Genomic DNA, 27,887 nt, shown 5'->3' with positions numbered 1-27,887 from the left:
AACACTAAATGTAAATTTAATTGTTAATTACAGTGTGAAATAGCATGCGTGCTATATATTTAAATTATGTATTTCATAAACTGAATAGAACTAAAAAATGGCACGTGGTATTTTATTTTCAGCCTACGAGACTGCTTACAGAGTACGTATTTTAGATAGGAAAAGAATGATACCTTTAAATATTCTTCCTTTTTAATTGAATCTGCAAATTTCTATTTTAGGGATCCGTTATAATCCTTGCAAATCTTGTAAGTGCTTGGTGTCAACAGCACTTCATATGTCATCTGTGGATCTAGGTGTTCCAGAAGAAAAGGCTATATACAAGGCCTGTGCCTAATTTTTCTGTATCAGATACACTGTGAGTTGAATACAGCATATGGTACCACACGTGGCTGAGGAAAAAAATAAAAATATCTAGGTTACACATAAAAAGAAGTAAAATCTTTGTTTAAATTATTGGTTTATTCTTGTTTATTAACAATGTTCAAGTTTACCTTGTCTGCACATCCTGATCCCTGAAAAGAATGGAACATTACTGTTCTAGCACACTTAGGTTGTCCTTACTTGCCTCTGCTCCAAAGACTTTGCGCTTTCAAAATAAGATATTCACAGAGTGGAAAGACCAGTGCAACAGCTTCAAATGCTGGTTTAGAGAGGACATCCTGTGGACAAGGAGTGGAATGAATGCAGGCATAAAGAAGAAAGCAGTTGAAAGATGGATATTCCTGATTAGTGGGCACTGATAAGAGGGAGGGTGCATAAATGGGAGATGGAATACTAGTTAAAAATAGCAGGATGAGAAGCTTCAGAGAGGCAGTATAGAAGGAAAAGATTTGATCCAGAATTTGTGTTCTAAAATACTTAATGATATTTTGTACAACTTGTATGTGGTACTATAATGATACTTGTGTGACATTAGATCAGTTAGCACTTTGAATCCAACAGTATGATTAATTTAGTCCACATGAAAGACAGTCGAATATTTATTTAGGAATATGGGTATGCATTTTTTGGCTGTTGGATTATGGTATTTGTAGAATGTGACCCTTGTTTGCCTTATGGATATGGTAATAAAAATGGAATCATGAGACAACTTGATTTATACATTTTTTCTATTTGGAAGAAAACCTCTAGAGTACAAACAGGCAGAAATATGTTAGTGATTTGATTATAGTATGTGATAAGAAGGAAATTTCAATAAGCTCTTTCATAATTGCATTATCAGCGTCATTTATCTAAACAAAATATCTTGATACAGCCACCAAACTGTACGTAACCCTCATAGAGATCTATGGTACCCATATAGTTGTAAACCACCATACTTCTATTATGAAAGAAACTTGATATGCATACTCTTATATTTTGATTCCAAGAGTAATTGTAGTGTGATGGTCCACTAACTTGTGTTTTATATGGTATGCTATTAGGTTTGTGGTTTGAGGGCTGAACTGGAATTAATGTTGGAAATTCTATAGTTATTCAGAAGTAATAAAAACAAATTAAGGGACCATCACAAATGGTCTTTTAGCTTCTTCAGAATTTGGTGGGTGAGTGGATGTCTTCCTTTCAGAAGTAACTTTAAGGTTTGTATGTGTGTGTTAACTAAAATTTAAATAAATACACATATTAGAATTTTATGCTTTACCAGAAATGCATAGATATGTACATAAAGAGATTTTTAAAGCATGTAATGCATGTAAAAAGAGATGTGAATGAATCAGTGTCAGTGAAGTGTTCAGTTCGTAGATAGCTTTCCAAAGTAGTTTTATTTCTTTTGAAGTTATGTTGCAAGAAAAGTGCAATAGGTTGAGAAGGCTTAAAATTTGTCAGCTTCTTCTTTATAAACCTTTATAAACCTTTATAAACCTTTATAAACCTTTATAAACCTTTATGAAGCTTCTTCTTTTGTTATTGCTGTGTTTTGTTTTTTCCACCTTGTCAACTTTCCCAAGCCCAACCCAGAATGGAAATTATATTGTGCTCTGCAGTTAAAGCTCTAGCTGTGGGGTCTCCCTTGCTGTTATTTTCGCTTCAGCATTACAGAGCAAATCCAGTTTTACTGGGGATATGGCAACTCTTGTATTGCTTGACAGCATACCAAGCTGGAGACTGCTCTGGTTCCCATGCCCTTGCATTGCCCTCTTGCTGTGCCTTATCCCCAAGTTTTGAGTCTAGCTGGATCCACACTCACCTTTCAATGGGAGCTGCGCCAATGGAATAGGCATTAACAAGGGAGAAAAGAGGAAGGACAGTGAGAGAAAATGAGCAGCTTTTTTTTCTTGTTGTACTATATTCCAGCTAAGTTACAATTAATTTCCTCAGTATTGCCTGTCTTCGAAACCTGTGTTGTTATGGTAAAACTTTTGAAACAGTGCACACTAATTTATTTACAATGTTGATGAATTCAGGAGCTTTTTAAGCCTCTGTAAAAAGATGGTCATGCTTTCAAAATAAGTGTATGCTTCAAAATAAAAATACATTCAGCACTTGGTATAAGAACAAAATGAAGTGACATTTCTCATTTTTAATTGATAAATATAAAATTCAGGAATAGAGGTAAATATATAATTCGGAAATACAGACAACATTTGAAATACAGCAGTGTAGTATTTTCTTAAAGCTAGATGTGTTTAACTGTAGAAGTGTTGTGTCCTATTAATTGCATGTGAGTCTGGAAGTCAAGAGAACAGGTATTTGCAGTGTTACCACCTCAAATCTGTCGCTGTGTGATCTTGGGCACAATTCGTTTCCCTATGTTTACTCTTACTTGCAGTCGTTACAGAGCTTTCTATGATGTGCATAAAAAGCAGTATATGATTATTAGTCTGTTCCTCTTTGTGCCATTTGCTTGCATCCTGTAGACACAAATGTATTTCTCTTATTTTTTTATTCAGTTCTGGCTTTGTGTTGTAAATTAGTTGTTTATGATTCTTCTTTCTGATAATACAGATATAAAAGTAGCGTAGTTCTGTAGAACTTGTGTCTGTAATACTTCATGTTACAGTATATTTTTCCTATTTTATTTCTTTCAGAAATCCCAGTGGTGTTGGGGGGGGGGGGGGGGGGCTGTTTCTGAAGAGGCACACATTCTTAAAATATGTAATCGTGGTATCACACATGCAGCTCCAGTTCCCTGTGTTTGGATCTTTTTGGTTTAGTGTGTGTTGTGTCGTATGTATTGTGCATGTTTTAAAGGTGATGGAACAAGCTTCTGCTAGACAGCATGTTTGGATTTCTGAGCTTTCTATGAAAAATATTGCATAGTTACAGACAAGATTATTAAAATGTAAAATGCCTTTTTATTTTGAAAAAATATGGAGATAATGTCAACAACATGAAAACCCTATGAGAATCCCTCCTGAAATTGATAATACCTGCCAGACTCCAGAACTGCTGCTGGCCACAGCAGAATTGTGCTGCCTGCTCTCGTCCTGCTACGCAACAGGCACATCTTCAAATTGCCTTGGAGACTTTTGCACTATGATAGCATTCTTACTTTGAGTGCATGCAAATTAATTCCATGCAGTCCATTGACCAAAATCTTGTGGAATTAGATAACAGTGGTGGGGGTTTGGGGTTTTTTTTTTTTCCCTTTCGAATACCAGTGATGAAATTCTGTTGATTTCAGTAGTGTAAATTAAATACTAGGAGCTAGGAGGTTTCTTGTAGTGAGTACTGTAGATTGCTGCTGTCTGGCAGGAAAGGGTGGAAAGTTTTTCATTGTTGCGTATGGCACATTTATTTTGGTCTTGTTCAGAAAAGCTATTATTTGATCTTGATATGTGTAGGAATGTGCTGATGGACCCTTTCTAGTTTATACTCAACCCATCTTAAGCAACAGAGGGTTGGCACATCATCATAGAAGTATGTGTGCAAAGGTAGGTAGACAATCTTAAAAGACAGTGGAGAAATGGCTGAATTCAACCATTTAGCCCACAGGGCTGAAAATCATACTTCTCACTTTCTGCTATTTTCACAGAATTGCAGAATGGTTGGGGTTGGAAGGCACCTCTGGATATCGTCTAGTCCAAGTTGTCCTTTTAAAGAAAAAAAAAAAAAAGATATGAACGTGTTTCTTTATTGTGTCATCCAGCCAGGTTTTTTTCCCCCTCCAGCAGTGGAAGTTTGGAGAGCAGCCTTGCAACAAGCTGCATGCTGCTCTTCACATGTCCAAACAACTGGCTGTAAGGACTCTCGAACACTAGATGGCACACGTTCAACAGGACAACTTAGCTACAGCCCTGTGATAAAGTGTGGTAAAACATGAAAATGAGGTGCCATCTAATATTTCCAGTATGGCAAAGACAACTGTGAGAAACAAGGAGCTTTTCTAGACAGTTTGTATTAAAGGTTGTTTCTTTATTTTCTGACATTATCATATAGGGATCATATAAAGTCCTCATTCTGCCTGTGTGCAATTAAAAAGAAAAAAATATATTCTACTTGGTACTTTTTAGCTTGAAAGAAATGCATAAATGGTTTCTTTGGAATAGCGTGTCAGGCACTTAAAGCTGTTACAATAAATGCCATTTATAAACCTGTTCCTTCCATGCATCCTGAAGTTTATAGAATGCATTTATTAAACATGCATTACTCTAGATTGTTCAAGAACTATATTCTCGTCAAATCTTCAGGTGCTAACTTCAGGAGCACAAAGCGTGAGTCTGGTTTTTAACTTAGGCAAATACACTTTGGGGAATATGTAATTAGTTATTTTTTCTTGGTGCACTATAAAAGTCTGAGAAATCTTAGAATTTAAGAATATGGGATTGTCTTTACTAGTTAGTGCACGTTTAACAGAACAACTTTCTTAAAACAATCTTGTGTGGCAGCATGATAAAAAGATTCACTAGTTTTAAAAAAAATACATTTTGATGCACTGAGATATTTAGCTTGTACTAGCAACTCTGAAATTCACAGAAGAAGATAATACTGTGAAAAAATGTCTTGGACCAAAATGTGTGCAGTAGTATTAAAGACAAAGGCGAGAAAATAAATTTAATTACTGGAATGTAATTTTGAAGGTGTAGCAAGAATCTCAAAGCACATCCAAAAGGGATTGTCTGTGAAGAGGAGACAAAAAGCTTTTTGTACATCTGCTTCCTATCTCTTGCCTCCAGCAACTGCTTGCAACAACCTGTTCTTTCTATTTACCACCTTTAGTATTTTTAGTGATTGTTGTCATAAACAGTTTGGGATCCCAGGTTTTTTTCATTTATCAGCTGTTTAGCCTGCTTGGTATCACTGTGGATCTCCTTCCATGACTTTGATGTAGTTATTTTGAAGAACCTAATCCTGAGAAAATCTGAGGGTTTAGTAAGAGTTGATCTGAGATTTACAGTTTAATAGTTGCAATGTAATAGCATCTGTGAGTTAAGCTGTCAGTTACACAGTGGTGGTTAAGTTGTTTCTTATTAATTACTAACTTTCATTTGTTTATCAACAGCCACAAGCAGCAAGCCATCCTGCCATTTTCAGAATTGTTAATGAAATTTTCAAGTAAGTTTTGAAATTGTAGTGAGAAGTGTTTCAAATGATCAGTTTATACATTGAGGTTTTCTTCATGAGAAGGAGTATAATAACCTGGGATGTATTATAATTTCAGGATGTCTTTAGCTGTATGCCTTAGTGTCCCCTTCTGTGTAATATACTGCAAATAATGAAAAATGTTAAAAATCTTGTGAACTTTACATAAAAGCTACATTATAATAATAATTGATACAGTTGACTAGATTGTATTTTAGCCTTTAAAAATTATAATTTATTTTGTACATCAGTAGAGATTTGTGATTGAAATATGATTTTGAGGTGAAAATCATAACTGCTGAAACGACTTGGCCCATTTAGCTAAAGCATTTGGACTTAGCAGTGTAGCCTCTTTTACGTTATGTTAATAGTCTTCAGGATTGATATCAGATATGCTCTTAATGGCATTAAACTATCAATCTGCCTGTTAATAATGAGTTTTGTTTTGCATTAAGATTATTTTGAAGCAATATGTATTGTTTACCACATGGGGGCTTCCAGTCCTTTGTACTCAGTTTTCAGTGGCTGTTTCTCTTCACTTCACTTATTATTTTGTCATTCTTTTTAAGTAGATCTACTGCCGGGGTTATCAGTATTACAGTTTTGATAAAACAGTAATGTATTTAGTGACTGACATTCTTTGTTCATCAAGTGTTTTTAAGAAAAAAGGGCTCCCACATGCACGTGTTTCGGGCATTTGTGTGTCTGTATGCATGTTTAGGTTTGTGCAGGCACTAACAGAAGAGCCTTTGCTGTGGAAACTGTAGACTGCTGTATTGTGAGAGTGGAACCACTCGGCAGCTATTGCTATGGCAGTCCTTTCTGCTGCTGTGGTCCAGTGTCTGAGCACAGCTAGCATTTTCTGAATAGTTGAGACCAGCCACTTTCCCAAAGCAAAATGCACTTGAAAACTGATGTGACTTCAGCAAACCTGTACTAATGTCTTAGGCTGGAGGCTGTATATTGTGATGGTGTAGGGAGACAAAATTTGTACAAGCTTCTTGGCTTATTTAGGGTCATGATATATAAAATATTTTCTAAAAATAACATGAGACTATATAACTCTTTTGCACCCTTTCCATTTGGTAGACAGTAGAAATGGATGAGGTGCTGTTTTTCAGATAATGCAGGACTTTGTCCAGCAGAGTATATCCTAATAAAACTTTGCACTTGTATTAATGTTCCAAATTGTCTTAGAAATTCATCATGTTTTCCTGTTGCTCAGCCTACATTTCTGCTTCCTTGTTTGCTTTCTGTTGTTTCTACTTAGTGTGCTTGTTCCTCTACATTGTTGGTATTAAACCCTTAATATGTTTTTAAAGTACTATGTTTCGGGTCCTCTCGGTATTAAGTGAAGCTATATATGTTAGCTGGCTTTTGCAGACCAGTTGGTATCTGCAGCTTTCTATTCATTTTTGTTGTCTTTCTCTGACATCCTTCCAACTATTATCAAGTGGTGTGCAGATGTTAAGATACTATTCCAGATGTAGTCGCATGTGAGGTTTTAGAGAGCTGCTGACAAAGAACTTGTACTTCATTGCTTGGAAACTGTGGTATGTTTCTACACTTGGTGGTAGAAAACTCCTTTTATTTTGGGGGTTCATAATCAGTTAAAAGCACAGATCTAAGCATTGTGTCTCTTTCAGGAATAACTTTCCTGCTATTTGCGTGCTTTTTATTGAGGTTGATTGGGCTAAATTGTTTTATCTCAGGGATATTAACTTGTGCCTTTATTTCCCAAGTAGAAGCTTATTTTGTTGATATGTGTGGCTATACAGAAGTCCACACACCTAGACTGTTTTGAGTTTGTGTACTATTTCTTGTGTTTTATTAATGATTATATGTGCCTGTAGTTTTGTGAAATTTCTCTGTTACAGTAACATGTTAGTTGCTCTTATCTTTTAGATCATTACGGAAAGAATGAAACAAGTTTCTAATAAAAAACTTGTATCTCAGTGGCAGCTTGCTTTGAACATTTTTTTTCTCCTTACTATTACATGTCTTTCAAATAAGAGAATGAAAATTATACTTTGCTGCCCATATGTTTTTCTGCTCCATTTGCTCAAGGTTACATTATGCCCTATGGAAAGTCAGTTAAAGCATTCACCTTCCTGAACCTCCAGAGTGGATTTTATGATTTCACCATTGAAGGCACATTGGAATGCATTGGTCCGTAATTAAATCTGTAGCAATTACTGATCTAAAGTACGCCTTTGGTATACACTCGTTTCTGTTTGTGCTTCTGATTTGTTGCTCAATGATCACTAAGGAGTCACAGTGACTGAACAGCAGCTGTATTATTTAAGTTCAGTCTCCTTCTGTAGTTTTTTAAATATGTAACTTTTAAATTTCATCAACCACTTTGTTTCCCTGGCTCCACTAGGAGTGTTATATTTAACAGTTTAAGTCAAGATTCCTCCCCCCACTCCCAGGTACCATATCCCAGGAGATTGTACTAGATTGTACTTTCTCTCTAATTTGAGATGGCCTATGGGATGCAGTCCCGTGAAGCACTAAAGTATTCTTAACTGTAGGCATGGGAATAGTTGCTCTGAACCCAGTAAGACTGTTCAGATGCCAAATTTGCCTAATAAAGTTGTGGTAGTATCTTTTTTAATTTTACACTTTTTTTCTCCTATTGGTAGGGTAAACTATGTGTGTCTGCATGTATATTGCATATACTTACTAAATCTACTTTATTTGTAGGAGTTGCATATGTTTTTTTTTTAAAGCAAAAATAAAATTTAAAAAGCCTGAAAAGTTAGTATTTCAATCAGTTTACACACTGGCATAATGAGCTCAGACACAGCTTGAATCTACAACATACGAAGAATGTACCTTTTTTTTTTTTTTTTCTTCAATTAACAGTGGTGTGATGGGCAGACTAATTATCTGATCTGTCATAATCTAACTTTCAATGCTTAGGAATGCACTGCTGGAAACTGATGGAACTCCCGAAGTTATGACCATAATACAGGTGTTTACACAGCTCTTCCTTGAGGCTCATCAGAATGAAAACAAGCAGGTTAGTCAAGATCTATTTCTTAATGTTTCTTTTCAATGAGAAGGTATGAAATGTCACAAAAACAGAACAATTCTACTGTTAAGAATAGTGACTGAATATAATGAGCTGAGTAATAGCATCTCTCTACAGCTTTATATACATGCCAAAGTTCAGTTCAAACATTTTCACCTGTGAATAAAATTATAGTGTGAAACGAATATGTAAGACCAATTTTCCTGACTTTACCCTGGAGTAATCCTGCAACCTAAACTGTGATTTTCAAAGGGGCAGTTCCCCTGGTGCTAAAGTTTCTGCCTGTACAGTGAACATGATCATGATCATCCATCTTTGATAGAAAGGATGAAAAACTTTAGATGTGTTTTTCTTTTGCAGTAGCAGGGTTTCTGATAATAAATGAAATGGAGATAATAACCCCATCCTCATTCCCCCTCATAATTGGAAGTAGGACACGGAACAGTCAGATTTGTCTGTTCAAAAGCTAAAAGACACAGAATACAAACTGGTTTCAATTTCTGGTCTTCAACTATGGCCTCTCAGAAATTTTTCCTCAGTCTAAAGCTTCAAATTTCCCAGCTTAGTGTCTCTTCTTCTGCACAGATTTTTATACAGGTCTTACTGAACTGAATTAAGTAGAATCACTTTTGTGTATTAGTTTAAAAAAAGAGCAGGATCAGCGTCTCATTTTTAAATTTCAAAATGGAAATATGCAAGAGTTTTGTCTTGATTATAGGTTGCAACCTTCTTTTCAGGTTCCCAAATCACACTGTCATTTCACATCCTAACCATTTTGTTTGGTTGTTTAACTCCCTATTCATATGATGTAAGTTTGGACAGTATCCTGTCATTTAATAGCTCTCACTTTAGACGTAAAATTTCCAGTTCCTTTGATTTTTTGCATCTTTTTGGGGAGATGGTAGTTAAGAAAATTTTGGGACTTCTTGGAACTTGTAACGTACTGGCCTTTAATTAGCAGTGTGATTGAATCTGTCTTCTAGCTTCAGGCAATATGAATTAAGGATGAAGCTGCAGCTGTCTTGCTTTATATATCGGTGCTGTGCATGTTAATTTTGTGCCATCCTGACTACATGGTAGCAGCACACTGTGTAGCCCCAGGTGGGGGTGACTGGGTGGAGAACGCAAGTAAAGATTCCACACCCATCAGACACCCAAGAGCTAATCCTGTTGTGCAGGTGATGCATTTGCTTCAGGGTGGAAGTCCTTCACCTGCTGGCATTGTGACATGGACTATTGCCCACTTTTTTGAAGTGATTTTAAATGTTAAGTTTCCTCTATTTAACTTGTATACAGTTTAATTCATGGGGCTCTAATTAAGGTATTATCTTCAATATTAGAATTTAAAACCCCTTGTTTCACAGTTTATGAATCAACCATAATGTTAACTGACAGTTGGCATACAAAATACAGGCACAGACTGCTTCCTAAACTTTGTTTAAATCAGGCAAATCATATCTTTTTTTGTCATACCGATATTACATAAATTCATAAGGCACCCATCTTTGTGGTATCTGGATGCCCTTGACAGGACATAATATGCTCCATTAGCATTTTACAGAGGAATGGTAAAACCATTAATGACAGAAGATGAAGAGGGTTCTGGCTGGGTCATCTGAGACCTTAGGAGTTTATAGTACAGTTAATTGAAAAAAGGCTAGGCAAACAGATGTGTCCACAAAATTTTCAAAAGAACCAGGTCATGTCTGGCAGTTGCACCAGTTTGCAAAGTGGGAGGAGAACGATTCCCTATTGCAGTGTGGCAGCTGTCAGAAATAGCTGTCTTTCCTAGTAACTTTGTAGACCATTTAGAGAAAACAAGGTTTAGCAGAAAAAAGCTGAAGAGGGTGAAAAAACAGTGCTACAAGGTTTAGGAATAGTCTTGTTTCCTCTATGTTTTGGGAGACTGAAAAAGGTATAAATGGAACATAGAGTTTAAACCTACTTAGGAAAAAAGACCATTTGTGTAGTCATTGAATGAGAAATTTAAGATTGGGTGTACTGAGATCACTCTTGGGATAATCCTTTCCATGTTTTGTACAAGCAGATTTTCTTCAAGTTTGTGATGGTAGTGAAAGCTGACCGAAGGATATTTGGGTCACATTACCTGTAAATTTATGAAATTAAAGTTCATGTTTTTATTTGACAGAAATTATAATTTCCTCCAGGATTATTTTCCCTTGATCATTTGAGAATTGTCAATGGTTTTCACCTGGAAATTTTGTTTTAAATAGCTGGATAGCCAGTGTTCAACTTCTATTTCCTGTTATACATTATTACATATATATAATAGGGTTATATATTCCACATCCAAACTAGTTCTGTCTCTTTGTGCCTTGTTTTGCACCTTGTGATGGCTTATGTAAGGAAATAACTGCCTAAAATACTGTGTTTGTATGACAGGAAGCAAAGATTTTTTGCTTTGCTTAAACAGTATGCTGAAGACTGGTTTTCACTTACTTTACAATACTGTTTTCATATGTAACTCATGCTGTGGGTTGTCTTGGCTACTACTAACTGTGTCAAGGGCTGCTTTTTCATGGGGATTTTTGGTGCCAGCTAATTACAGAATCACAGAATCGCACCGGTTGGAAAAGACCTTTAAGATCATCGAGTCCAACTGTAAACCTAACACTACCAAGACCACCACTATACCATGTCCCTAAGCACCTCATCCAAACGTCCTTTAAATACCTCCACGGATGGCGACTCAACCACTTCCCTGGGCAGCCTGTTCCAATGCTGGACAACCCTTACAGTGAAGTAAAATTTCCTAATATCCAGTCTAAACTGCCCGTGGCGCAACTTGAGGCCGTTTCCTCTTGTCCTATCACTTGTTACCTGGGAGAAGAGACCGAACCCCACCTCTCTACAACCTCCTGTCAGGCAGTTGTAGAGAGCGATAAGGTCTCCCCTCAGCCTCCTTTTCTCCAGGCTAAACAACCCCAGCTCCCTCAGCCGCTCCTCATCAGACTTGTGCTCCAGACCCTTCACCAGCTTCGTTGCCCTTCTCTGGACACGCTCCAGCACCTCAATGTCTCTCTTGTAGTGAGGGGCCCAAAACTGAACACAGCATTCGAGGTGCGGCCTCACCAGTGCCGAGTACAGGGGCACGATCACTTCCCTACTCCTGCTGGCCACGCTATTTTTGATACAAGCCAGGATGCCATTGGCTTTCTTGGCCACCTGGGCACACTGCTGGCTCATATTCAGCTGGCTGTCAACCAACACCCCCAGGTCCTTCTCTGCTGGGCAGCTTTCCAGCCACTCTTCCCCAAGCCTGCAGCGTTGCATGGGGTTGCTGTGGCCCAAGTGCAGGACCTTGCACTTGGCCTTGTTGAACCCCATACAATTGGCCCCAGCCCATCGATCCAGCCTGTCCAGGTCCCTCTGCAGAGCCTGCCTACCCTCAAGCAGATCAGCACTCCTGCCCAACTTGGTGTCATCTGCAAACTTACTGAGGGGAAATAGGGATTATTAATTTTTAATTAACCTAATTCCTCTTGACAAGTGGACTTTTAGAGTCTTACCATACCAGTGATACATAAACTGTCTGAGGCTATTCTATATATTAGTGTGCTGTAATTTCAATTAACTGTTGTTTACAGAACGAAAAAATGAGTAGAGGGAGAATATGCCATTCTATTTGTTTATAAGATGCATGCGTGTATATCCCAAATGAAATGAGTTACTAAGTATGGTCTTCATTGTATTTAGAAATTATCACATTTTGTAGAGTCTGTATTCCCAGTCTGTGTTTCAAGAGATGATCTATTTGCTAGATAGTCTCTTATTCCTAAAGAAAGGAGACAGAAGAGTTCTAAGGTCATTGGTATGGAGACTTGAAGACTGAAATGACAGAATTATAGAGTGGTTGAGGTTGGAGGGGACCTCTGAGGGTCATCTTGTCCAACCCCCCAGGCTCAAGCAGGGCCACCTAGAACCAGTTGCCGAGGACCATGTCCAGTTGGCTTTTGAATATGTCCAAGGACTGAGACTCTACAACCCCCCTGGGCAACCTGTGCCAGTGTTTGGTCACCCTCACAGTAAAAAAAAAAAAAAGTGTTTTTTTATATTCAGAGGGAACCTCCTGTGTTTCAGTTTGTGCTCATTGCCTCTGGTCCTGTTACTGGGCACCACTGAAGAGAGCCTAGCTCCATCTTCTTTGCACCCTCCCTTCAGGTATTTATATACATCGATAGGATCCCCCTTGACCCTTCTTTACTCTAGGCGCTCCCAGCCTTTCCTCATAGGAGAGGTACTCCAGCCCCTTAATCATCCTTGTGGCCCTTTGTTGATCTCTCTCCAGTATGTCCATGTCTCCCTTGTACTAAGGACCCTGGAACCGGGCGTAGTACTCCAGGTTTGGCTGCTGGAGTGGCTGCTCACCAGTGCTGAGGAGAGGGGAAGGATCATCTCCCTCGACCTGCTGGCAATCGTTTGCCTAATGCAGCTCACAATACCACGTGCTGCCTTTGCAGCAAGGGCACGTTGCTGGCTCACATTCAGCTTGGTGTCCACCAGGAGCCCCAGGTCCTTTTCTGCAAAGCTGCTTTCCAACGGGTTGGCTCCCAGCATGTACTGGTGCCTGGGGTTGTTCCTTCCCAGGTGCAGGACTTTATACTTTCTCCTTGTTGAACTTCATGAGGTTCCTGTCAGCCCATTTCTCCAGCCTGTCAAGGTCCCTCTGGATGGCAGCACAACCCTCTGGCATATCAGCCACTTCTTCCAGTTTTGTCATCAGCAAACTCGCTGAGGGAACTCTCTGCCTCATCATCCAGGATCATTAATGAAGATGTTAAACAGGACGGGACCCAGTATTGACCCCTGGGGTACACCACTTCTTACTGGCCTCCAGCTAGACTTCGTGCCACTGATCACCACCCTCTGGGCCTGGCCTTTCCGCCAGTTTTTGGCCCACCTCAAAGGGAGCTCATATTGCACTTGCACATGCACGTGCATGCTACACATTAGAGGTGCCTAAGGTAGATGTTTGCAGCACAAAAAGATTAAAGGTATGCTGCTGCTCATCTCAATTGCACAAGCGGCAATGTTCACAGTATACAAATCACAGGTACCCAGATAAATAGAGGACAAGTCGGTTATCTGTGACTACCCTACCTTGTGCTCAGATCCTAAGAATTATAGGTTTGCATTTTTGAACATAAGGCAATAATCTACATCACCCCCTCAGATTCTGTAGATGTTATTAGTTCTTAGCTTAATATGATCCGTGAACCTGTTTACACTGGAAAATGAAATTAAACTAATTAGTGTCTCTTTTAACCTCTGCATATTAAGAATGAAGACTTTTGTGATTACAGGGAAAAAGCCCAAGAATATTAAGATGTAATTTTCTTCATACTCTGAATCTTTTTTTAATGCATGTGTTTTAAAAATCCATAAATAATTATTTTCTAAGCAAGCTTTTTCTAAATATCCCCCTTCTTTCTTTATGCAAAATCCTAAAATTAAGTGTAGAGTTTTTGTGTTCTCTTGCTTCAGTCTGTATTGTTAATTACTACCTTTTAGATGAGATTGTTCACTGTGGGTTTGTTTTGAAAACTGACCAGAAAGCTCTTAAAATAATGATTTTGCATTTTAGCATAAATTTCCACTGAAGGCCTACTTCCCTTACCATCACCAGCCTCTTGTAACAGCTTTACTCAGACGTCCTTTCGGTAAGTTTCTTCATGAAATATTTGCAGCATTAGCCAACCTGCATAATCTGTGTATGTCTTAAAATAACTTTAAAAGGGATCAAGACAAAATTTTGCCATTTCCTAAATAGGGTGTGTTGACTTAGCAATTTTAATAATATTCTTTTAATGTATTTTTTTGCAGGAACATCTTATTCTTATGTAACAATAACACAGATGTAACTTTAAAGAAAACTAAACTAGAAGTGAATAACAAAGAAAGAGAGCATAATTTTGTAGGAATGAAGACAAATTACTGAGATTGTAAAATCATTATAATATTCTTATATTATAATATTAGTAATTGTTATTATGAAAATTTTCATGTCTATTACAAGAAATAGCCTTGCCGTTTGTCTCTGAAGCTTGAAATCTGCTGATCTTTTAGATTGCAAACCTAATATTTTTTTCAGGTTTCCCATTTTTATAGAGCAAGAAGCCACTGCTCAGTATGGTATTTCATGAGCAATACTTTCAGCTCAGTACAAGAGCTGCTGGGAATGTTACTCCACTGATTATATATTTAATATTGAGGTAGCATTTGCACAAGGGTACATCAGCCTCATTTGAATATCCGTAGCTGTACTTCCTCACATGGCTTTGTCAATGAATTGTTGTAAGAAACACAGTAATAGGTATTGTTGAAAATTGGGACATTTTAAAATGAAATTTTAAATGCTTTGTGATAACTGAATCACGTTGCACAAATTTTAATGTTAGCTTAATATGGTTAAGTTAATTTCACTGTTCTGTTCTAGTTGGACAGACTAGACTTAAGAGTTTTATTTTCATCCTCCCTCCTCAGAACTGCCAACTACGCACTGGTCTCAACACTTAAAACACATTTCAGATATGCTCAAAGCATTAATAGAAGATACAAACATTAGGTAAGCAGTATTATATTTGCTAACTTTTTGTCCTTTGCATATGTTACTTTGTGAAAAGTCATGTCATTTGAAATCTTCAGTGGCTACATTTCATCATTTTGTTATTACTCTCTAAATAGAGCTTTCTTTTAAAGAATAGGACTTAGATTACTTACTGAACCTGAGCTTTGTAGCACCTGACCAATAAGCCTCTGAGTAAACAAAGTCTTGTCATTCTTTTCATTTCCCTAAACAGCTTCTGTATAACAGAAGTGCTTACTTGCCTACTGTCCCATTTCTCCCCCAAAGCTTTTAAAACTGATTCTGGATTGAGTAACAAGAGAACTCTTCCAACCAGAAAAGCAGCTAGTATTGGAAAGAGCCTGTTGTGTGCAGTACTGTTTTATGAAGGAGATTGTATTGGCTTTCTTCAGGCTTGTGCAAACAACCAAACTTCAAATTCCTTTATTTTTTTCATAAAGATAGGAGTGCTAGACTGCAGTATCATTGTTACATTACTCTTTGAGCTGACACCCCATGTTTCTGACCTGTTGCCCTTAGCTTTTTTTGTCCAAATAGTTGCTATGATGAATGATAGTGTTTGTACACATGAATTCTGCTTTGGTAGTAGATGCTCTAGGACTATATGAAAAGAATGAAAAAAGATACATGTCTATGTTGCTGCCCTGTAATTCTTTCTTATCAGGTGTGTGATGAAACCTGACTTGCCTAGGGCTTGGATATGCGTCTGCTTAGATCTGCTCTGAGAGTGAGCTTTCCAACGAATATTGAACAGCTTCTAAATTCAAAGAAACTACTTTAATTTTGATTTAAAACCTGAAATATTTCAATAGAAACATGGAATGCCTAGGCCAGATAGATTTGCGAAACATGATACCCAACTGTCCCCCTGTGTCCTGGAAGGCAGGTACTTCCATTCACGCTTGGTTCCAGTTAACTCATGGAGGCTTTTATTTTTGTTGTTGAGTGGCAGAAAAAAGCTTTTTGCTGTTCCCTCTGAGGCCCGGCTGTCTGCTGGCCAGTTCTCACTTTCTGTATGAGCTGCAGTTCAGTGCTGTGTCTCTCCTGTTCATCCCTGAAGTCTGTCAAACCTTTCTGCCCTTGGAGTGTGACCAGTAGCTGACCCTGGCTTCTTAAGGAAACACATAACTCAAACTTAGAACAAACAAATAAAACAAATACCATCCATCTTAATGTGTTACAATAATAGAAGCATGTCTGTTCTCCTTTTGTTACCTAGCCCTTTCTTGGCTTATATTGTCTTTTTCCCCCTTTGCTTTGATAGTACACTAGTTTGAATAGTATTGTACTTGCCAGAATATCCTCTTAATTCCTTTGGAACTGGTGCAACAATTATGTTTTCTACCAAACCCCTCTCAGTTACAAAGAAAATGGATCTGGTTCAAGTTTTTAAATACTAATATCCATGAGGAAACTGTATTCAATTTTCTTCTATTGCTTTATTCCTGATTCACCATCCTTTCTACTTAATCGGATTAACGGAGGAGCAAAAAATACTACTATACAGCATATCCTCTTGCTTCTTGTAGTCAGTGCTCTCTGTTTACATAGCTTGTTTTTCAATGGTTTTGTCTTACACCAAATGTAAGTCTTACAGCAAGGTGCTTTCTATGTACTTCTAATCAACAGATTGCTTCTGTGCCATTATTATTATATGTAGTCATCTCAGTGAACAGTAAATATTATGTGAGATTTTAAACCAGAAATAAACTGATGTACATTTTGTGGGGGGAAGTCCCAGAAAAAGTGAAGGACCACTTTTGGCAATGACAGTGGAGCAGTTGACATAGATGCCACTACAGAGTGGGTAGAAACAGCAGCGGGGACAGAAGTGGAGGGTGCCTGACTCCAAACCTGGCACTGTGATGGTACAGGAAAGTTGTGGTGAGTTGTAAGTGCAGTGGTGCCTAGGTTCTCTACGCAAGAATTAAATTCTATTCTGCTAAGTACCTGTTAAAATTAGTTTAATGCTTAAAGTTTAAGGACTTGTATTTACCCTTTGAGCTATGAACACTTCCAGTCGTAAATACTGTTAATATTACCCTAAGTATAGTAATCTGTTCTGAGTAATTAACTTTTAATTAAATTTCATCTTTGATTTTACATCACTGGGTTTCAGAGCTAGCCTGTACCCTTACATTGTCACAGCATTGAATTATGGTCAGATAAATAGATTATTTTGCTGAGGAGTGGGCTGTTGTCCTAGATCACGGTCACATTTGTTGTTTTTTCAAAGGTTTTTGAGTTGCATTTGCAGATTCTAGTATCTTCAAAGACTTTACGAGTGCTGATCCTGTTCCTTTAGCGAAGGAATTTGAGTCTCAGATTTTGTCACACATCTCTAGTTCCCTGCAGTCTGAGCCATGCTGCTGCCCCTCCAAAAGCTGTAGAGTATCAACAATGGTGACTTTTCTAGCAATCACCTCAGTACTCTATTTTGTCTTTATGACTGTATGTCACTCTATGTCAAGCTTTTATGTCTGATGTCAGTGATTACACTTATCCAAAAATACTGATGTGGTGGATTTGTGTCCTAGGAATAGGATTTTGAGACCCTGAGATTCTGTGGCATATAGACAATATCACTTAGAGGATCAATAATTTCTGGGACACCTGTAGACAACATCAGTCACAAGTATACTCCAGACATAGAATACTATCTGCACACATCACACCTTCATCCATAAAACTGTGCCTCCCACCTCTTCAGAAAGTCTTAAAGATAAAGCAGTTTATTCCATCTATGACCTTGTCACGATCCCCAGATAACATGATGGTATCAGACAACTTCATCAACTCCTGAAATTTCTAAGATCTCTTGGATTTTCCTGGGAAGGGTGGCACAGCAGCTTTTGGAGTCCCAGGAATAAAACATAAGAAAAACCTCTAATTCTTCAAACTTTTGCCAAACATAATAGGAATAATTGTTCCTGGTTCTTAATCTCCTTCCAGTTGTCCTCCTGTCTGTCCTTCCTTCCACACTCAGTTTGACTTTTTTGCTTTGGAGATGCCTACCATTCATTTGCATCTCCCCATTATTTCTCTTTTCTTTAGTCTTATCTTGACTTTAGAAGAGTACATGTGAGAAAGTGTAGAGATGAGCTGTGGTCCATTCTCACCTTTCTTTTGCTTACTGCAGTAACCCAGTTGTAAATACATTCAAAATTTTCATTAAAGAGGACCTGAATTTTAAGAATCAGGAGACGAATATCCCTAAAAACTTTATACTTAGTCCATCTAAACATAATTCCTCATGAATTATCAAAAAACATGTGCCTCATGAATTACCAAAACCCAGAAAAAAACCCTGGAAAGCAACAGAGAGAAACTGCAAGACAATGTAAGGCAACAGTTATGTTAGAATACAACACTTGAGATATGATTTAAAGTTTTGAAAGTCCTTCAACTGGAGAGTATAAATGATAAGTTTTAATTTTATGATGTATATTTTAATACATAGTATTTTGTCACAGTTTATTAGAAACTGGTGTTATGGATAGTCTGTTCTACTGACAAAGTTAAGCTGTTGTAGCACTGGGTATATCTCATTTGATCGTGACTGTAGATAATAGTAATACATGGCTGTATGCTTAGCAGGTAAGGCATTATCTATTGAAGAGTAGTTTAACGATTTTTATTTTCATGCCAGCACCCTTTGCAATTAATGTAAGACATTTAAAAATGTTAAATAACAAGAAATACTTAATCGTGTCTTTGTTATTTTCCAGTTCTCTTGCTGACCTTTTTGAAATCTGGTTTTTGGTTGCTTGTTTTGGAGAATGGCTGGATATTGCGGCAGAACAATTACTGAAGGCTGCTGTAGAACCAGATGCTTTGCTGTGGCTGCTGGCATTTTACTACTGTCCTCAGAATGAAAACCAACAAAGGACTCAAACAATGGTGGGTAACGTAGGGATAGTAAGCAGCAATAAGCAGTTAATAGTCTGCTTATATCTTATTGCTCTAAAACAAATAGTGCACACCAGAAAAATGAAAGGTCTACACTGGTGGTTTTGGCTTTACAAGGTCTCCTGGGAATTGTGTTGCAGTGGAGAAGTTGAAAGATAATTTTTGTGGATTTTCTTGGTGACATTTAGAAAACATTTTTCCTCTGTATAGTATATTATATAGATTAGCACCTTCTTGACTTTCTTTTGGATAACTTGGGTGCTTTTAATCACAAGTAAAACTACTCTAGCAATGGTATTTTTTAAATCACTGTGTGGCAGAATTCAGCATTCCTGTGTTATGGCATCTTCTGAGAAGCAAACACAAGAGAAATCACAACAGCAGTCGAAGCAGTAAAGATACTTACGAGGCATAGCCCTGAATCCTAACCTTGCCCATCTATTGTGATTTCTCTTAGGTATCTTTACTGATTTTTGGCATGTATGAGATTGTAACAAGTATGTTATATTCCCACATGCTATGTTTCTAACAGAAGGAAGCAGTGTTCTAACCTCACGCACTGTACTGCATGAAGAGTGCTGTGTGTCTGTGTATGCATGGAAATACATGAAAGCCTTTAATTTAGACCTATTATGCAAGTTTGAACTAGCCCAAGCAATCTGATCTACAAAGCTGAGATGCAAAATCTGGCTGTAGCATCTCTAGTTTTCCTTAATTCAAAAACTGATTCTGTTTGATTTAAAAATGCAGCTCAGTACACCACGCTAGTAAAACATCATGCCTTCAGTTTACATGTAATGGTCCATGTACAACAGTGTGTTCTGCAATATTTTATTTTCTTCCCTTCCCCTCCTGCCACCCAGATGGCACTACAAATGCAAGCTCACATCCCAATCACTTTTTAATTTTTTTTTCTCTTCAATTTCTTATAGTCTAGGAGCAGGGGTGGGATGTTGGCTGAGCAGTTAAGTTAGAGCTACAGTGAAGTAAAGAAACCAGGGCTGGGTTTAGAATGCAGTTTTGGGAAAGAAGGCAATACCCAGGCAACAAACATAAGTGAATGAAACTGAAGGACTATAGGTGCGGATCTATTTATGGAACATTGTTCTAACTCCAGCACTGCAGAATGAAATCACACAGTCCCACATATAAAATCATATCCCTGTGTGTTCCCTATGCTATCACTTTGTTATTCTGTCATAAAGTATGACAAACTTTAGTGAGAAGAAAGCTTTTCCACTGACAGCCCACGCAGTTACTCATCTGTTCCCAGAGGTCTAATATTTCAGTTCATTATGATTCTTTTCTTTATTTACTTCAAGTAGGACATTTTTTTTTTCCACAGGCTGGGCTACTTCAGAAGCATTCCCACAGTTCATGCAAAGCTTCTTCTGCCTTTAGTTAGATATTTGCTTTTTCTTTTAATTTGTCCTCTGGCAGGTTAGCTCTCAGCTCTTTCAAATGGAGTGGTTTCCTCCTCAACCCCTGCACCTTTCACCAGTTAAGGATTAAGATGGCACGGGAATTTCTGGCTAATGCCAAGCTGGAGGACTTCCCGTTCAGCATATTTTTATGTGGAAAGGCATGCACTCATGACTTAAGATTTTGTCTTCCTGCTACTTACTTTAGGTAGCAGCTTATATATCAGCAAGAATACAATACATAGGGTTAAAATGATTTAAAGAAGAAAAAGGCTACTTTTGCTGTTCACTAGACTTCAGTCATATGTGCAGGACTGAATATTCTGCTCCTCAATATTTATTCATTTGTTGGAGGCATTTCATATCTTTAGACTCTGAAACATTGGAGGAACAAAACTTGGACCTGGGTCACAGTAACTTTGGCACGAAGAATGAGTCTCGTAGGGTACGTGAGCTCATGGAGCAGAGCCTGCTACTATCAATCTCCAGTCTCTGGCACGTGGGATGGAGGCACACCAAGAATAGGATGCACAGAGGGATAAAGGACCTTGAAGAATTCCAGTTACCTTTCTTTAGGTTCTGGTATCATTTGTTGCCTCACATGTAATTGTGGACATAATTCAAGAATAGCAGCTTTTTCAGACTATTTTATGTGGAATTGTTAATAGGGCAGGGATAAGAAAAGCAAGGTCAGGTAAATGACTGAAACAAATTGTCCTAATGAGAGTGGTTGAGAAATGGGTGTCCTTTTCCTTTGGGTCTGCAGTGGTATATTTTTCCATTGTTCCTGCATTTACTCATTTGGGTTTTTTCTACCAGTTTGTTTGGTTTATTTTTAATATAGCGAACGGAGTTATTGTTAGGATTTTTTGCAATAGTTGCTTATAGTTCTTTTTCCATTGTGTAGGTGCCAAAATCTTCTGTTTTCTACTCCCGGTAAAAATTAGCTTTTATTGGCTAATTCAAAAGGTAAAACCATAAGTTGCAAACAACACAGGAAGAAGGAAAAAACTGCATTCTTACCAGAAGATTTTATCAGCAGAGGTCAGGTTGCATGGGGATTTAATTGGTTTGTAGCAGCAATACTGAAATGAGCCCTTGAGGAGCCTCTGTTCTTTTTCCCACAATGCAAAAATCTGACCATGTTCTGCTGAGGGACTTTCTCCATTTCCTTTTATTATTGAAAAGGTCAAATCCTGGCTTGATGCCCTGCCTGCTTAGTTTGCAAGACCAAAGAAAGTTAAAAAATCCATTCTGTCCACCTCTGTGTGTGTGAATCAGTATAAAAGAAATGTGTACAGCCCTTCCTTCCCTGCTGCTTAAATTCAGACTCTTTTTTTCATGTTTGGGTAGTTTCTGCCAAGGATTCAGTTTCCTGTTAGTGAATAAATCCAAAGGAAAAATAACATAGGTATGACCTTTACTCTTCTCTGATCCTGCGTCCTTTGAAATTGTTTCCTACAGGTAGAAGCTCAAGCAGTCTACAATCATCTAATGATACTCTTCAGCTGTACAGTCCTTTCTGCCAAAGATCTGGAGGCTGCTGTACACAGTATAACAGATATAGAGCGGTGTTGTAACCAGCATCTTATAACACATCTTCTTACCAACTTTTTGCTCTTTTCTTCTGGTGGACATATGATTGCCCAGGAATTCATTTACCATGTAAGTGTTTCTTCATTTTTTTCAGTTTAAGTAAAATAGACTTTTTTTACTATTTTGGAGTTAAGTTCCTACCTCTTAATAAAGAAAATACATAGCAGAGAATTAACGAAGATCGTGATTACAGCAACTATACCTAACTTGCTACATATCTATTTCAGCTACAGTCAAAATATTTTCCTTCTTGAGACTTCTTGACAAGATCTCACTGAAAAGATTGCTGTCCTGACTATACAGCTGCAGAAATAGTTGGAGTAGTAGCTGCAGTTGAGGGATACCTACAGTTCATTTACACCTGGCATAGATAGCATGTGCAAACGTTTTGCTTTTCCCAGTTATAAATCACTCCCTCAATTATCCAGCTGCTGCAGAGATGATGGAACTGTCTTCTCTCTGCTTTCCATTATGTAAAACAGCTAGTTACTAAGTGTTAGCAGTGATGAGGCAGAAGCTTGGTGCTTTAGCAAAGCCAGAGAGGAAAATGGTGTAATAATTGAGAGAAAAAAGAACGAAGACCTGAGAGAGTCTCACTTGGCATGTGAAAAAAGCTGAAGAGAAGAGTAAAATGTTGGAAGGGTGCCACAATATCTTGCTGTTGTTGATGAGGACCTTCAGGTATATTGGTGCAAATAGTATAGTGTGTTCGTGTCTCTCAAGATAAATAGTGCTATCTCAGTATGAGATTAGGAGTTTATTCCTTTCTAACCATAAAACCATACTCTGAAAAAGTACAAGCCTCCTGTGCAAGCAGGTCTAGGGCCAGTGTGTGGTTTTAGCACTTCAAAACTTTTTTCCTCTCAGCAGCAGTGTGCTCTTCCATCTGTATAGGGTATATGGCATGTATAAGGAGTCTGATTTTATGACACAGGAAACTGGAAACCTATTTTGGTGGTTATTCCTTCTGGCTGACTAAACAAACATAACATTTTTCTGTTTAAGAAGGGCTAAGATATTTCTAGCATTTTAGATGTAAGTTCACAAATGATCAATTTCTTCTTAGCATAAGAATGTAATTATAAAATTAGGGGGGTTGTATGTATTTTTACAGTCTTCTGGTTTTAGTATTTCTCTTTTGAGGAGTGTGGCTGCTGAGCAGTGATGCTGTAATATACTAGTCTGCTGCTTTAAACCTCTTCAGGAAGACCAAAGGCAATTTCTTGTTTCTTTATGGAAAGCAACATAACTAACTTTCAAAACTCCGAGTATTCCTCAACTGCAGGGCGGTCATGAGCTGTTGTAGGCCAGAGTATGTTGGTCTGATTAATTTTGACTGTATCTGTGTAATCATTAATGTGTAGCTAGTCTGTCCATGTGATTTGAAAAGGCCTGAAGACAATATATGAAAGGCAGAATGGTGTGGAACCAAATTGGGATGCATGGCAGTGGTTTTGGTTAGCATGGTAAACTTCAGGATTAACAAAGGAGATGAAATGGAGTAAAGTCCCTCCTGATCTGCAAAAATGGCAACTTAGGGTCTTTTCCTGGTACTTTGTCATCTCTTGGGGGAGGGATTTATTTTTACTTTTGAAAGCTTTATAGAATTGAATTGTCTCACCAAGCCCACCCAAAACCTTCATGTGCTTTTAGTTGTTTTCTAAGGAAATTACTTTTAAATGGTTACACTGTCTGTTCATTTGTGTTTCCTTTAAAAACTTTTTGACCTCCTGATTTGTTTCACTTAAATTGGAGAGAACAGTAGAAATCTCAAAGTTGCTCAGTTCCGCCAAGACATATGAAAAGAGATGCCTTGGGCAGAAGTTGCTTTTGAACTCGAGCATCTCACGTGTTCAGTGGTGAGGGACAAATCTGAGGTTTTGTTGCAAATATTAACGGAGAATTCTTAGTACTTAGCAACATAATTGCATTATTTCCCATCTTCTCTGTTTCCCTTCAGATTACTGAGACAACTGGTACAAGAAAAGAAGTTTGTAGCCTTCTTATCCGTACTGCATACAGATTTAACCATAACGGAGAAGAAAACCAAAGGACTGTGAAGCTGCTGAATGAACTGCTTCAAAAACTAACATCGAAAGTTTAGATTTTTAATGTCGTCTAGTTATCAAGCCAATAAATCAGATCTTTATCCAGGTGTCAGACTTTCGTTTACACCTTGTACCGCAGGTTACCAAGGGTAGAAAAATATCTACTTAAGCATATCCCGCAACTACTTTAAGCATATTCCCTCAGATATATTTGAAAATAATCCTTTGTTTGGAAATGTTAACCTTTTAGAACATAACAGTAAATATTAAAGATGGTTGAAAATTTTGTTCTGAGCACCTTCTTTAACAAGAGACCTACTTCATTTAAAGCAGTTCACTCATCTCTTTGTTTATCTGGAGGAGGATCAGTTCTTCTCCCAAATTACACCTGGTTTTATTAGCAAATCATATCCAATTGCTTGGTTGGTAAGTTGTTCCTAAAACGTTTTGTTCTATAATTCTGCTTTTATGAAACTAACGATGATCTCAAGTGAGGGTTAGTGATTCATGGCGAATGCACTCTATGTTCTCAGGAAATCAACATTTCCTGAACTTCTAGTTCTTTTTGAAAATGTTTCCAAAATGAAACTCCTCTCAGATTCGCTAAATTTTTTTTTTCAGTACTGCAGCTTTCACAGGACAGTGTTCTCTGCAAAGTACTATACCAATAGCTGGTCTCTGTCGACAGCTACTGCAGGTAGAAGGTTGCTCACAGTACAGCCTATTTTCAGTGTGCCATGACTGATGCTATTGTTTATACATTTAAGAATTATTTTTTTTTCATTCACACAAAACGGGGCAAGCATAACAGAGGCATAAGGAAACTTTCCAGTTTGAGGGCCACATTTCCTAAAGAGAGCATATGGTTGCAACTCATCTCCCTCCTTTTTGTGTCCAGAGGTAGTTTGCTTGCTTCTTTGTTTAGGTTTTTTGTCTCATGCAAAGAGCATGGACAGAGAGCAATGGCTTACTGTTCTACCCTTAGGAAAGTATTTCTCCCAAGACATTTTGTGAACCTGTTTCTAGCTTAACTAGAAAAATAAGCATGGAGAATAGTAAGGACAGAGGATCCTAACTCTTTTCAGTAATTTGTTCTCATATATTACCTAGCTTTAATGTCAACACTTGTGCTATGTTCAAAGGTGATACTCAGAATACTGTTCTTGCATATAAAATCAGAGGCATGTATCTTAATTTAACACAGCTTTCTGAATGTAGCATTTGTTTTTGAGCAAGGGAAGAGAAAAACAATGCACTTAGTGTCCCTTGGCTGTTAGAAGTGGAAAGATATTTTCTGTAATGCTGTTGACTGATTTCTTACAATTTTGTTCCCAGTGATTCATATCAGACCAAATTACAGAAGTTACATGTCCTCTCAGTTTGTTAATGTTTGTAATATTTGATTCCAGCATATGAAGAAATAGTAAATATGTAATGTATATCTGTGAAGAAAGTTGGGGTTTTTTTCTCTTTTTTGATTAAAAATATTTCTGAATGAAAAATCAGAAAGAGATATGTTGCAATTTTTCAGTTGTTGGTAGCCACACATATCTAAAAAAGCAAAATCAAGCAACCCGGTTTTCTGTTCCCTGAATATCATACCTGAAGAGCATGGGATTAAACTAAATTATTTGTTGGTCGCAAACTCTGAGGTATTTGTCTAGTGGGAACACCTGTGGAGTGCTCTACCTAGAATGATAAATAATCTAAAATTTGTCTCCAAAGGAAGAATGATTTTATTTTTGCTTTAATTTCTAATCCGTTTGTTGGATGTGAGATTCTTTGGTTGTCCTTAAATTCTCTCCATATTACAACTACATGTAATTTTAACTACTTAAAAGAACGATTGACAAAGAGTTGCAATACTTGATTCTTGCAGATTTGTTAGGTGACTGATATGGGTATTATATTTATATGTGTATTACAGTTGTTGGAGATGAATTTGTAACCGTCCTTTCACAGTGCAGTCATTTTTTTTTTCCACCAACAAAGCGCATGAAAATTCTTCTAACTTTCTTAAACAAAATCAATATCCTGTTAAATAGTAATAAGTCAATTCAAGCAGGAAGGAAATGTGCAATAAGGGCAGAAAGAACAAAATTAGTGGTGAATTGGTACATTCATGTTTTTCTGTGTTTGGCTTCTTAAGAAATACTGCATGATTTAAATATTACAAGGAGAGTTTGCTCGTTTTAGGAGGCTTTAAGAAGCCTAATTGATGCTATCAGTACTTTAAAAAGATGCATCTGTACCAGCATTCTTTTTGCTTTATTTAGCATAGTTGTTATAAATCTTTGGTATTTCTTTTTCCTTGCTCTTTCACAGTGCTTGAATTATGATCTAACTCTGGTATAAACCATGATTTTGTGGCATGTTGAAGCTACTTTTGTTCATTTGCCAGTGGAAGGCAACAGTGTGATTTGGTAGATCTGAGTAATGGAAGATTCTTATATGGTGTGTCGTGCATTATCCATCTAACACGTGTCTTCTCGGTAATCACTGCTTTCTGGACAAGTTCTTTGGAGCCTTCAGGGCTGTACTTTTATGCAGAACCAGCCAACGAGTCCTGAAATCAGGCTTCAAGTAGCTTGTTCCCTTCCTTCCAATCTCCTTGTCAGCACACACTCTAATCCTGGATATTATACTGAATATAGAGAGCTTTTCAAAAATTTTCTACTTCAAGGAGAGGTTTTGAGTAAGAATACAAAGAGGAAATTTGACTTGTTTGTTGATGATGCTTCTTTCCAGCCTCAGACTGCTAAGTTACAGCTTTTTGAATTCTGCGAGCTTTCCAGCATGGGGCTGAGTGGTTTCTGTGGATTTTCTTCAAAAAAAGTCACTTCTGTGGCTTTCATTCAACCAAGATCTTAGTACAGTGCATATACAAAGCAGAATACATTTTATTTTGTGAGGTATGGTAGCAACAGGTATGTTACCAAGTATTGCAATTTAGCTGACCAGCAGTAACATGTTAATCTCTTACTTCTGGGAGTTGTGATCAGGTTTCCATACTCGCAGCACTGTAAGTGCAAAGAGGTGTTAACAGAAAGTCCAGCTAAAGATGCAAGTGAGTTAATATTAGTTTTGGTAAGTTAGAATTCACGCCATGGTGGCATATGTTTGGCTTGGTTTTGGTTTTGGGTGGATACAATCCAAGAAAATTGTGAAGCATTATACAAGTTTCAGATGAAACATCTAGCAAAAATTACTTGCAGTTATTAAACCAAACACTACTAAAAAAAGGTTTACTCCATTTCTTTGCTGTATTATCCAATGACAGCATAAAATGCTAATGTTCTGTGTCAGTCAATAATGTCATGCTAATTAAAATGTAGGGGGTTTTGTGATATATGAAGGGTGTAGGAAGGTGAGAAATTCTGACACTGAAGTGCAGCTTTCTATTAGACCCAAGTTTGAAAAGTCAAAACCTAGAATGTTATGGGAGGAGTCCTCCGCCAGAGCACCGAGCATGTTTTTGAATCCATGTTTTTATACTTTCCAGGTAGCCTGCAATGGCTTTGTTGTGCAATCAGTATGTTTTTCTGGGCAACACCAGGAGTTATACCGATGTAGCTGAATTAGCTGGGGCTAGAGGCAGCCCTCTAGCACTTAATTCATAGCAGTATTCACATGCGGGCCTGTTTGAGTCCACCTACCTCTCTGGCAAGTTTTTCTTACTCATACAATTTTTCCTTAAACGCTTGCCTGGATTTAAAAGATATGCTCATGATAGCCATTTCATT

At 37.6% G+C, this 27,887-nt stretch overlaps 1 protein-coding gene across 2 annotated transcripts in view; it reads left to right on the top strand.

The window, feature by feature from the left end:
* Positions 1-25,797, top strand: part of FANCC (FA complementation group C) — an 85,986-nt gene extending 60,189 nt beyond the window's left edge. For both annotated transcript variants that reach the window (XM_075526486.1, XM_075526487.1), the window contains 7 exons: positions 5,447-5,499; positions 8,452-8,551; positions 14,169-14,244; positions 15,068-15,149; positions 18,899-19,070; positions 21,965-22,165; positions 24,057-25,797. In XM_075526486.1, coding sequence (XP_075382601.1) covers positions 5,447-5,499; positions 8,452-8,551; positions 14,169-14,244; positions 15,068-15,149; positions 18,899-19,070; positions 21,965-22,165; positions 24,057-24,200 — 828 coding nt within the window. In that variant the 3' untranslated portion in view covers positions 24,201-25,797. The remainder of the gene's footprint in view (positions 1-5,446; positions 5,500-8,451; positions 8,552-14,168; positions 14,245-15,067; positions 15,150-18,898; positions 19,071-21,964; positions 22,166-24,056) is intronic.
* Positions 25,798-27,887: the final 2,090 nt, after the last annotated feature.

The sequence above is a fragment of the Mycteria americana genome, chromosome Z (genome assembly GCF_035582795.1).
Source record: "Mycteria americana isolate JAX WOST 10 ecotype Jacksonville Zoo and Gardens chromosome Z, USCA_MyAme_1.0, whole genome shotgun sequence".
NCBI classification, from domain to species: Eukaryota; Metazoa; Chordata; class Aves; order Ciconiiformes; family Ciconiidae; genus Mycteria; species Mycteria americana.
The sequence above is the reverse complement of the archived record's forward strand: the minus strand, read 5'-3'. Positions and strand labels throughout refer to the sequence as shown.